Here is a 12,653-nt window from a genome sequence, read left to right on the forward strand (position 1 = left end):
TAGATCTAGAAATTACCCAGATCTAGATCTAGATACGCAGAATCCTCTTATGTTTTAATTTAGACACCTAAACGACCTAGTGACCTAGTGTCACCTATATAGATATCTAGACCTAGATCTAGATCTAACTAAAGTCAAAAGTGACAAAACTTATTTAATTAAACTATAATTTATAATAATAGAATCTACCCACTTTGGACACTTTGGTAACCCTCACTCACTGAGCCTCTGTTACTGTTACTGTTAGTAGTGAGTGTTACTACTCTACTGTTACAATCAGTGTTAGATCTAGTATTACTAAAAGTATTTGTTTAGTTATTTAAAAATAGGACTATGGGCTACGCCCGGGGGGGGGGGGATTTAGTGTCCGATTTTTTGCTTTGATATTGTTTATTTTAGGTGAGATAACCATCACTTGCCCCAGCGCAGCTAAGCCTCTTCCAGGGGGGTTTACGATTAAACCTCCCTCTTATTTAAACTAAACTAAAATCCCCAAATTCCAAGAGAAACCCCTCCTCTGAAAAAAATCCTGGCCCCATATTAGGACTCAATTGTCACTAATACTAGACGACTTAGTATAACCTTCATCTAGATTGACTAGTATAGAGTATATCTATTAGACTATTCTACTCTCTAGCTTCTAGATCTACTCATTATCATTAATGGTCATGGGGATTTAGTGTCTGATTTTTTGCTTTGATATTGTTTATTTTAGGTGAGATAACCATCACTTGCCCCAGCGCAGCTAAGCCTCTTCCAGGGGGGTTTACGATTAAACCTCCCTCTTATTTAAACTAAACTAAAATCCCCAAATTCCAAGAGAAACCCCTCCTCTGAAAAAAATCCTGGCCCCATATTAGGACTAATTCAATTGTCACTAATACTAGACGACTTAGTATAACCTTCATCTAGATTGACTAGTATAGAGTATATCTATTAGACTATTCTACTCTCTAGCTTCTAGATCTACTCATTATCATTAATGGTCATGTCAATGATTATCTAGATCAGTGATTCCCAAAGTGGTCTATATTGGGGTCTACGAAGACTTCCAAGGGGTCTACGAAAGTGAAAAAATAAATTGGGGGTCTATGAGATGTCTACGGGGGTTTACGATAATAAATTTCATTTAATTATGTTGCGACTTTAATTTTCACATCCCACTAATGTAATTATTTACTAAACTAATCTATGGTTTGTACCTTAGTTAATCCTTTAAATATGTATCATGCTATTCAAACGAAAAATTGTAGCAATTAATTTCAATACTTATTTCACTAGCTTAATTTTGTCTACATGTAACTAATGTTAAACAAAAACAAAGATTGTACAGCGTTGATTATTTAAAATTGGGATTCATTCTTTCCTTATCAAATAAGCCGTTTTATGACGATATGAAACCAATTACGCTGGAGGATAGAGGTTTGAAAAACTTTCGAACACTCAAAGTTAAAGTTCAGAAAAGACCCACAAAATCCCTATTCGACATCATATAGAGAAGATGATGGTTTGTAGGCGACTTACAATATCTCTTTACTTATAGCAAAAACCGGAAAACACCATAGGTAAAACATTGATTTTATCAGCCGTTGTAGTTGTAAAAACTGTTTTACACAAACCTACATCTGATATTATTAAAAGAATTTCTTTAAGCAACACTACAGTTCAATGGCACATTGGTGGCATGAGTTATAAAATTAAAGGCTTCTTATGTAATGCTTTGCAAACGACATACATACAGTGTTTTGGATCAGCGTATCACAGGCTCTGACAGAATGCAATGCTGTGTGCTTCAAACTGGTTAAGGGTCGCCGGCTCCTTATTTTTAACAGGGTTGACCCACGAAACGTTTCCAGTGTTTGGGTAAATTGCACGCAGCAGAGGTTTGAATTCAGTTTTCCTTCTGCTAGTTGGGCAGCAAGTCAAGGCTAATGAGCCCTTCCTGCTCCAAGTTACTGGCTTAGGTGCCAGTAACTCACCTTCGCCCTTTCTCCTGTTAGTGAAAACAGTTCTGTATATCCAATATTTGAGCCACACGTGAAAGATCAAGAAATACACAGGAAACTGCACTTTGCGAAAACTTTTACAATGATACATAAGGCAAATTAATTAATTGATTAATTAATTTTTAATGTTTGATGATTACATCATAGAACAACAAATTCCTATATGAAACATAATATCCATAGCAACGGATAATAGACGTGCAGAAGAGACAACATTTCCAGTGTGTTTTTTTTTTGGCGATTCCAGTAAAAAAATATTAATTGTTATTTTAGTTGGTTTAAATTTGAATTTTATGAATAAAAAAAAGATAAATCTCTATTTTTCATTCTTACACTCACTATAGTTAGAAATTAGTTTTAAAAAATGGAGTTGATGAATTTGCAAAAATGCAATATAAGTTAAGCAGGGGGCAGTGGCGTAGCATCCATGGCGAAGGGGTTCAATGAACCCGGGACCACAAGCAATAGGGGCCCACATCTGTGGCGTAGCAACCATGGCGCGAAGGAGCTCATTACGCTTGGGCCCATGCCTCAAGGCTAGTTGTAGCCAACATTAGAACTTAGGAAGAACATTTGTTTGTTCATTTGAAACACTTTTAAGTAGTTTAACTCTGTTAAGAAGTTGTAAAAGCATTGACTTTTAAGACACTATTTATTATATGCAGTCCTAACTGAATCAAACGTTATGACATAATTACTTTTTTAAAGAAAAAGGTACGATCTTTACATTGGAATGTCTTTACATTTAGTTTACTCATTTTTTGTCACACACTAAATTTGTCTTATTGGTTGGAGAGGAGCCCATCAAGATGTTCTTGAACCCGGAGTACTAGTGTGATATTTACTTGTGTAGCAGGCAGTGGTTACGTCCTATAGTCTTAGCATTACTGGTGTGATATTTACTTGTGTAGCAGGCAGTGGTTACGTCCTATAGTCATCGCAGTAATGGTGTGATATTTACTTATGTAGCAGGCAGTGGTTATGTCGTATACATCTGGCCATCACTTAAATTAAAATTTAACTTAACACTAATAGTCCAATATTTAAACTACATGCTTACATATTATTTCCTAATCTGTCTTAAAACGAATAGATATTAATTAATAATATCGTTTTATCCCGTGCTTTTAAGAATGTGCACTTATAATACTGTCTCTAATTCAGTCACAAGAAGCACTGGCACTTGAAATGAAATATAGATGTTAAATATTTTCTTGGAGGTTCAGCGAGTGCCTATTTAAATTATTCTGATACGGATTCCAGCGGTGGTTGATTTTGAAATCAATACGATGCCAATACCCATACATTCTCATCGTATGACATCAGAACCATCCATTCGAAGTTTGTTTATTTCTTTGTTTTCTTGTGGTGGTTGATTTTGAAACCAATACGATGCAATGCCCACTCATTCACATCGTATGACCTTAAAACCATCCATTCGAATAACTTATTTTTTTTAAAAAGGTACAATCTTTACATTGCAATGTCTTTGCATTTAGATTACTCATTTTTGTCACACACTAAATTTGTCTTATTGGCTGGAGGGGGGCCCACCAGTATGTTCTTGAACCCGGGCCCACCAAGATGTTCTTGAACCCGAGCCCACGGGTACCTTGCTACGCCACTGGCAGGGGGTCTACCGAAAAGCAGAAAACATGGCAAGGGGTCTACGAGATAAAAAAGTTTGGGAACCACTGATCTAGATCTAGACCAGTGGTCTTCAACAGTGTCAATAACACCCCCCCCCTAGATGGCAATTTCATGAAAATAGGGGGGGTGCTGGGAGCCAAGGGGGCGTTAGGGGTGCACTGTGTTCAAAAGCAGCATGCAGAAATGAAAGAATAAACTTGAATTAACTAATTAAATATTTTCAAAATTAGTGCTGCTGAAGTAATGAAGACACATTTTAATTAGCTTAGTTGCACAATTTCAAATGTCTCTAAGGTGTTCTTGGAGTAGTGTTCCTGTGTTTCCAATGTAGATCATTAGATACCTTGAGCATATTATCGCATATAATCTATGACTCTTCTACCATTACAGTTAAATTTGCCACTGATCTGTTTTTACTTGGTTATGTATAAATGCATGTTTATTGCAAAGACAAGGTAATAAGCTTGTTAATATTGTTACGAATCTCACTATCCAGGCTCTCTGCAAACTGCACCATACACCACCAACTTAAAGAGCTTGACAACTCAGGGCTCCAAAGTAACGTAACACTTTAATAGTTGAATAAATAACAGCCAATACTGTACAATTGGCAACATGTACACTGTAAAAATATCTCTCCGATAACACCGTACCGCCGTATCAACTCTTGCACTGGCCTCTCCGTCTCGTTCTGGGCTTGCATTGGGTTCAACAGTTCAGGACTGACTTCACACACTAGGCTCGTTGTGTCGGACTCGATCGCAGACCAAGATCAAGACGCCAGTCCTCTCAACTGTACTTTACAGTACTCCGCACTGAACCGTCGTCGTAATGCTCCGTACAGAACCACACAGTTGAACTGTGCTGTAGTCGACCATGTTCTGAACCCCTGCCATGAACCGTCTTGACTGGACACCTCCGCTCTTTATATAGGGTCCCTACTGGCCTTCTAGAACCTGACTACATCCCTCATGACGCTCCTGAGCTCTGTTAACGACGGCAATCCTTCCCGAACCGTCCTGTTGACACTCGACTCGGCTGACCGTTGTAACTCGTCACAGTTTATCGCTCGTCTAGCGCTGGCCTGGGGCGATTAGCGTCGGCTGACTACACTCACACCACTACCCCCATCTGTGCCACCACCAGGTTTATAACAATATATTAATATGTAATTGTTAATTTTTTAAGATGTTAAAGCTAAACATTCAAATAGAGTAATTTAACGTTTATTTAACAATGAAAACATTGACATCGTCGGTCAAGAGAAAAACTTTCCAGTAAGCAGTTACTTACCTTTCCATGGATCTTATTGAAACATCACAAGATAAACATTTGCCAATGTATCTATTTTGGATAAAAACATTTTCAAATGAGGCTAAGAGATAAAGTCAGCTTCAGGAACAAATATCAAGCTTCCTTACAAAATATACAAATCCAAAGAGTGCTTTAAGACTCTTCATGAGTAATAAAAACAAACTCTCGACTATTCAAACAGTATTTAAAAAAAACAACAGCAAAGCAGAAGAAGGTTTAGTGGCCTTTTACAATATTGCAGATCTTATTGCAAAAAAAAAATAAAACTAGTCTCATGATGTTGTTAAAAATTGATATTTCCAGTTTTACGAGTAGTCAGTTTCATAATTATGCATCAAGATCCCACCAAGCTTCTGAAAGTACCAGTGTATTATCAATATGTGATATTTTGATTCAAAGATGGATTGATGCCATATGGCCAGTGATAGAGATCAACAACTTATAAGGAAACTTCAAATTCCAAATTTTCTTTACAAATGGATGAATCAAATATGATTTATATTTCTTCATTACTACTAATTGTGTTAATGTAATCAAATTTGAATATTCATTTGTTATAAATCCTCATGGTTCTATTTTTTATCCATCAGAGATCATTTGCAGGCAATATCCTATGATAGTCCTAGACTGCTTTTATGTTTTATCTGACAGTTTTATTAGGTGTTTAAAGTTACTCCAACATTGAAAATTAAAAAAAAAAAAAAAAAAAGTGCTCACCACCAAAATTTTGATAGCAATTTTTAAATGCCATTAGATTGTGTGTGTGCTGATTTAAAAAATGTTTTATAAAACTTCAATCATTGATTTGTTATTGAGGCCAACACAATCTCAATATTATTTAGGGCTATTACCCTGGAACTTATTTTTCTTGATTTGTTGCAGCCACTCAAGGTTACCAAATACTTGTTGTTTGGTCCAACTGTTTTATATTATTGTATTACTGAGCACTGTAAATACAATTTTGAAAAGTATTTTTTGAAAGACTATACCAACAAGTCTAGTTAAGAGTTTTCTATATTTATTCTAGGTGTAAATAATATTTAATTGATTATTCGATACTGAGGTGTTCACAACTACCTGAAAATGTCTAGAAACTGTGTTTTTACTCAAGTATTTGTTAACTTGCAAAAAATGAAAGGAACATTAAACAGCACTCATTTGAACTCATTTCGGACTCTCAGAATCAGTAAGTAGAAAAGTAGCTTATAAAAATTTTTTTATGGTTATTCTTTAAACTGGGTTTAATAAATCGATATTTTATAGCTAGAGAAATGCAGGATGAGTTATCTTCCCGGTAAAATACCATGTAAGGGCATTGCTTCATATAGTTTTTACTGCTAATGGTTTTGAAGCTTTCTAGTGTCATCCAGCAAAACACTGGGCCATTAAATAAACACTATCAAAGATATAGTCCATATATCCTTGTATAGTCTATTAGGAAATGTCCATGTTTCTGTGTTTGCTAAATAGAGTTGGGTCTAGCATTAAAGAACAATAGCCTTTACATTCCTTCCCCAATCCCCCCCCCCCCCCCCCCAAAATGTTGGGTCTGGTGCCCATTAAAGATGGCAAGATGCTCTCAAAACCTGAATAAAGAGTCCAGCCTTCTTCAGTATTTTAGCTCAAGATTCTTTGTTTAACATCCTAGTGTCTACTGTAATGATGGGATTGTGCGGTCAAGACAGTGTTGTTAAGACAGTATGATTTACCCTTCAGAACAATGCCTGATCATTGAAACACTATTGTAATGCTGGAGATACTAGTTTAAAGTATGAACTGAAACAGAAATACTTTTTAAATAAATACAAAGCATTTGTTCTTGAACTTGGAATCACTATGATGCTGAACACTTTTCATAAATAAACAATACAATTTCATTTCGATACATTTATATATATATATATATATATATATATATATATATATATATATATATAGTTTGTCCATCGTGATTTGATGATGACCACTTTTGTCCATCCAGGGGGCTGAGGGCTTTGTGCTGGGGTTTTGTGCCTCCTCATATGGCTGGTGAGACCTATGTGAGCCCGGAATATTCAGCTGCACACTGGGCAGGTTATTCCAGCTAGAGTTAGTGTCATTGGCCTTGCTTTTCTTCTCTGGCGCTTTTCTTCTGCCAGCGCTGTTCTCTTTTCCTCAGCAATTTGTGCACCAGTTTTAACAGCGTGACGCCATGATGCTCTGTCATGTGCTTCTGTCTCCAAGGTGGCTGGGTTTATGCTGAACGCTTTCAACGAAGCTTTGAGGGTGTTCCTAAAGCGTTTTCTTTGTTCGCCTTGTGAGCGCTTTCCTTCCCTTAATTGGCCATACAGGAGTTGTTTAGGGATGTGGTGGTCTTCCATTCTGCAGATGTGTCCTGCCCATTGCAGCTGGGATTGCATCAGGATAGTGTGGATGCTTTGCAGACCCACTCTTTGAAGGACTTCAGTATCCGGTATTTTTTCTTGCCATTTGACATTCAGTATTTTTCTTAGACATGTCATGTGGAAGTGGTTCAGTTACTATGCATGTTTTCTGTACACTGTCCATGTTTCTGAGTCATAGAGCAATGTAGGGAGGATGACAGCCTGATGCACTGGCCTTGGTGATACGCAGGTCGTTTCTGGAGAGTGTGCTGCCAAGATACGTGAATCTGTCCACTGCATTTATATCATGTCCATTTATCTTGTGGTTGGATCCGAGTAGGCTTTCCCTGGAACAGGCAAATATAAGACTTAAGTCTTTTTTGTGTTAATGGTAGAGCCAAAGTCTGAACATGCTCTTGAGAAGTCACTGACAATGCTTTGCAGATCATTTTCAGAGCAGGCATTTAGGACACAGTCGTCAGCAAATAGCAAGTTCCTGATTACTGCTGATTTTATTTTTTTATTTTGCTTTGAGCCGCCTCAGGTTAAATTGGCCACCATCAAATCTGTATGTTATATTTAATCTGTTGTTTTCTCTATTTGTGAATGCATCTGTCAGCAAAGCAGTGAACATAATACTGAACAGTGTAGGTGCTAGGACAGCATTTACAGCAGTCATTGAGGCCCAGAAACAATCCATTCAATGCTACTACTTATATACTCTTCCCCAACCTAGATTGTTACCCTTTCTAGAACCATCTAAAGCTATTTTTAGCATGTATGGAAACTGCCTAATGTAATCTTAGTTTTAAACTAACGTAAATAATTATCAAACTGCAGCCTTGCTGTGCAATTACTCAATGTTCTAGAAATACACCAGTGACATTATTTTTCAAACTCTGACCTTGACGCATACATTATGTGACAAGTAATTTATTATGTCTTTGTATTAGAATATTTATATATATATTATTATTATTATACATAAGTTATTGTATTGTAGATTAAAGGTGTTTTGTTACAGAAATATTATGTTGGCAGTTTCTACCACATATTTTATTTCATCACCAAAGCTATTGCATATACTTCTCTACACTAGCTTTATTATGGTACTATTTATTAGTTGCTATCAAAACCTTTTCTATAAATAATTTTGAGTGTACTTCTATTCAATCACAATAAAGCTTGAAAATTAAATCAACAGATTTTGTAAACAATTCATTATATTTAAGAGGAATATATATATACATACATGAACATTTTCTCTTTTAATAAAAAAACCCATTGAATTGGTTAAAATATCTATACTTTATTGTGACCTAAGGTTCTGTCATCTCCAATGATATTAACAATGAAGTTCCCAGCAATACAAGCCATCAGCAATATGATATGTTCTACCCTGGTCATATTTCAACATCATTATTTCAGAAGTCTCTGTTAGCTGCAGGTTCTGGTATAGCTTGCTTATTGAACCCTGCTAGAGATGGTAAGCACAAGTAGTTTTTTTTTTTTACATGACAGTATCATAGATGTCATTGAATATGTGACCTAGCTTTTAAACACATGATCCATTTGTTGGAATCCCATATCATATCAGATACACACTTGGGTCATAGTGTATTATTTGTTTAAATTATTTATATGGTAAAAAATTTAAAGATCGAGTTGCTGCTCTTATTGTTTACATTTTAATAACTTAATAAATTCTCAGCATTGGCATATAGAGAATGTAGAAATAGAGGATTTCTGTTCCTCCTATTAACATTAGATTTTTCTATTGTTAAAAAAAAAACCAACTCAACTTTTATAAATATTAACTGTGCATTTTTTTTAAATATTTCATGTGAATTTCTTACAGACATGCTCTGTGCACTTGGAGAAACTACAGGACCTCTAGCTCTGAAATACATACATTCAAAAATGATGTCAGATTCAGTAGGCAGACAAATTTTGGAGTAAGTAAGGTCATGTAGTTTTAAATTTGAAGTGTCTAAAGCTCCATTTCAATGTATACAGCTTTAAATGAAATATAGACAACAGGAATGACTGTAAACTATGAGAGTGCATTTTTTGCAATGTATTTTAATGTGTTAAAATATATACCCAAAACTAATTCTTCAGTTCAACAGTCTTCACCATCTGTTTTTTGTTTTTCTCATAGGGTAGATATAAAAATATGCCTTTTTATTCACAGTATCTAACCAATCTTCATACCTGCCATCTATTTCCTTTCTTCTCAGCTTCATCAAATTCTTTGCCTCACTATAAATCTTTGTGTGTGTGTGTGTGTGTAGCTTTACACTAATTCAAATCTAAAATAGTTACATTACTTGCAAACTAAAGGTATTGAGTTGTTGCAAACACTGAGGAGCTAAAGGTAAAATATGCACACCACTTACACCTCTATTGTTTTAAAAATATAAGAGCTGTAAAAATCCATTTGGTTTCATAAATTTGTAGTGAAAGTTTTTTGTTTTGCTGCCTTGCATCAGATAGGAAAGTGCTGTTTTTCTTTCACAAAAAAAAACCCCCTTCAGATTCTGTTTTTAGCTTTCTTGTAAAGAAGACTCTTTTGAAGAATAGGCTTTCCCTTTGAAGTGCAGCTCTACTGAGACTGTAGTGTGACTTAGTTCAAGTAACTTATTCTCAACCAACAATGCTCTGTTAGAAAAGTGGTTTTTTAATCTTATAGATCTATTTGCAAGTTTCATTTAAAGACCAACTGAAGAGGTTTTTATCGAAATTGAGATAACTATTGATTATGATAGTAGATGGTTTCAAATATAGTTCCTAAAAATTTGAGTTAAAAGAAATACATATTTATACTAGAAAAAGTCATTTGAAAGTGTAAAAAAATTAACGAGATTTGAAATTGATATGTCATGGCCGAAAGCGGAAGTGACGTTTTAGTATGGAAATAGGAGGAAAATGTCGAGCTCAAGACACTAGATTTAGCTAGACCGCCTAGAGGATTCTGGATCTTGTTTTTTGTTATTAAGACCAACTTAACGTAGACAATTTTGTCTTATTACTAAATTGTAACTAGATATGGATTTAGATATCTAATAATAGATTTTTAGCAACATATATTTTTTTTTTACTAGTCTTAGTTTAGATGTAGTCGTAGATCTAATTTAGTATAAATTTAAAATTACTATAAAAAATATATTGTTACGAATCTCACTATCCAGGCTCTCTGCAAACTGCACCATACCCACCAACTTAAAGAACTTGACAAGTCAGGGCTCCAAAATAACGTAAAGGTTTAATGTCCATAAATAACAGCCAATACTGTACAATTGGCAGCACGTAGAACAGTACAAATAGCTCTGCGATAACAAATAGCTCTCCGATAACACCGTTCCGCCGTATCAAGTCTTTCACTGCCTCTCTGTCTCGCCTCGGACTTGTACTGAGCCGTTGTAACGAACTGTAGATCGGGACGTTGTGACTCACTGGCCTCTGATACCTTCGCTCTTTATATAGGGTCCCTACTGGCCTTCTAGAACCGGACAGAACGTCGCTCGACCATTCTGGGTGGTCAGATGACTACATCCCTCGTGACACTCCTGAGCTCTGTTCACGACGTCGATCCTTCCCGAACCATCATGTTGATACGCGTCTCGGCCGATCGTCGTAACTCGTCACGGTTGACCGCTCGTCTAGCGCTGGCCTGGGGCGATTTGCGTCGGCTGACTACACACACACCACTACCCCCATCTGTGCCGCCACCAGGTTTATAACACTGCCCCCCTCCTTAGATATGTCCGTCCCGGGCAGATCCAGCTTCACCATAGTACTTGTTGAGTCTGTCGATGTGGACGACCTTCAGTTTCGACCTTGGGCTCTTCTGTATTCGATACACAACATCGTTGATTCTTTTTATCACTCGGTAGGGTCCTTCCCAGTCCTTTTGAAGCTTTGGGGACTTGCCTTTTCGTCTTTGTGGGTTGTAAAGCCACACCAGATCGTTCTCCTGAAACCCAGCGGCATTGGCCCGTTTGTCGTACCTTGTCTTCACCTGGTCACTGCTGATCTTGATGTTCCTGCGGGCAAGAGCGTGAGTTTTCTCCATCTGTTTTCGGAGATTTGCGACATAGTCTGTTGAAGAGGCTGGCACATTTCCCGGGATCCCGAATAGCAAGTCACATGGTAGTTGCAGCTCTCGGCCGAACAACATCTTTGCTGGAGTGTAACCAGTGGTGCTGTGAATCGATCCTCTATATGCCATAAGGAACATTGGTATATAGGTGTCCCAGTCATCTTGGCGATCATCGACGACTTTCGACAGGTGTTGTTCCAGTGTTCGGTTAAATCGTTCTACCATCCCGTCTGACTGGGGGTGAAGAGGGGTTGTGCGTGTCTTCTCGATGCCGAGTACCTGGCACATCTCTTGGAAGATCATGGATTCGAAGTTTCGGCCCTGGTCGGAGTGTAACTCTATGGGAGCACCGAATCGGCTGATCCAATTTTCTACAAGTGTTTCCGCTATGGTGGTGGCTTCTTGGTTTGGTATCGCATACGCCTCAGGCCACTTAGTAAAATAGTCGATCGCCACTAGAACGTACTTGTTTCCTCTCTGGGACTCAGGAAACGGTCCGGCTACATCGATCGCTATTCTTTCGAAGGGATTACCGACGTTGTATTGCTGCATACGTCCCCTCGTTCTCCTGTGCGGGCCCTTCGCTGCTGCACACGCGTCGCACCTTCGGCACCATTCTTCTACATCATCCCGGTAGCCGAACCAGTAAAACCGCTGGCGTACTTTTTCAAAGGTCTTGTTGACACCTAAGTGTGACCCACTAGAATTATTATGGATTTCTTGCAACACCTCGGCAACTCTCACTTTAGGCAGCAACAGCTGCAGGCGATTGCTTTCTCCATCTGCGGTCTCCCAGACCCTCTTGAGAACTCCGTTGTCAATTGTCAGTGAGTCCCATTGCGCCCAATATGCCTTGGTAGCAGCTCCCTTATCAGAAAGGTGATGCCATTCCGGTCTTTGTCCGTTTTCCTTCATAAGCAGAATGGGAGCCAGATCTTCATCTTTTAACTGGTCTTCTCGGATTCTTTCGTCGGACCATGATCCACAAGCTTGTACTCCAAGACGTTGGCAATCAATGATACCCCCCTTTTCTTCAACCTTGCTGCAGTGTTTACATTCCATTCTGCAAGGTCGTCGGGACAGCGCGTCAGCATTCTGGTGAGTTTGTCCTTTTCGGTGCTGTGTCTCGAAGTCATAGGTTTGCAAACGTTCAATCCACCTGGCGACTTGTCCTTCAGGACTTTTAAATGACAACAGCCATTGAAGAGCAGCGTGATC

At 37.7% G+C, this 12,653-nt stretch overlaps 1 protein-coding gene across 11 annotated transcripts in view; it reads left to right on the forward strand.

The window, feature by feature from the left end:
- Positions 1-12,653, forward strand: part of LOC106058757 (ubiquinone biosynthesis protein COQ4 homolog, mitochondrial-like) — a 35,752-nt gene that overhangs the window by 156 nt on the left and 22,943 nt on the right. For 2 of the 11 annotated variants that reach the window (XM_056042367.1, XM_056042361.1), the window contains exons 2-4: positions 5,998-6,156; positions 8,658-8,819; positions 9,192-9,288. In XM_056042367.1, the coding sequence (XP_055898342.1) occupies positions 6,054-6,156; positions 8,658-8,819; positions 9,192-9,288 (362 nt within the window). In that variant the 5' untranslated portion in view covers positions 5,998-6,053. Of the gene's footprint in view, positions 1-70; positions 282-1,379; positions 1,566-1,955; positions 2,101-5,273; positions 5,500-5,997; positions 6,157-8,657; positions 8,820-9,191; positions 9,289-12,653 lie in introns of those variants that run through there. The other 9 variants (XM_056042357.1, XM_056042363.1, XM_056042359.1 and 6 more) reach the window with 9 other exon arrangements.

This window comes from Biomphalaria glabrata, chromosome 9, assembly GCF_947242115.1.
Source record: "Biomphalaria glabrata chromosome 9, xgBioGlab47.1, whole genome shotgun sequence".
Classification (NCBI taxonomy): domain Eukaryota; kingdom Metazoa; phylum Mollusca; class Gastropoda; family Planorbidae; genus Biomphalaria; species Biomphalaria glabrata.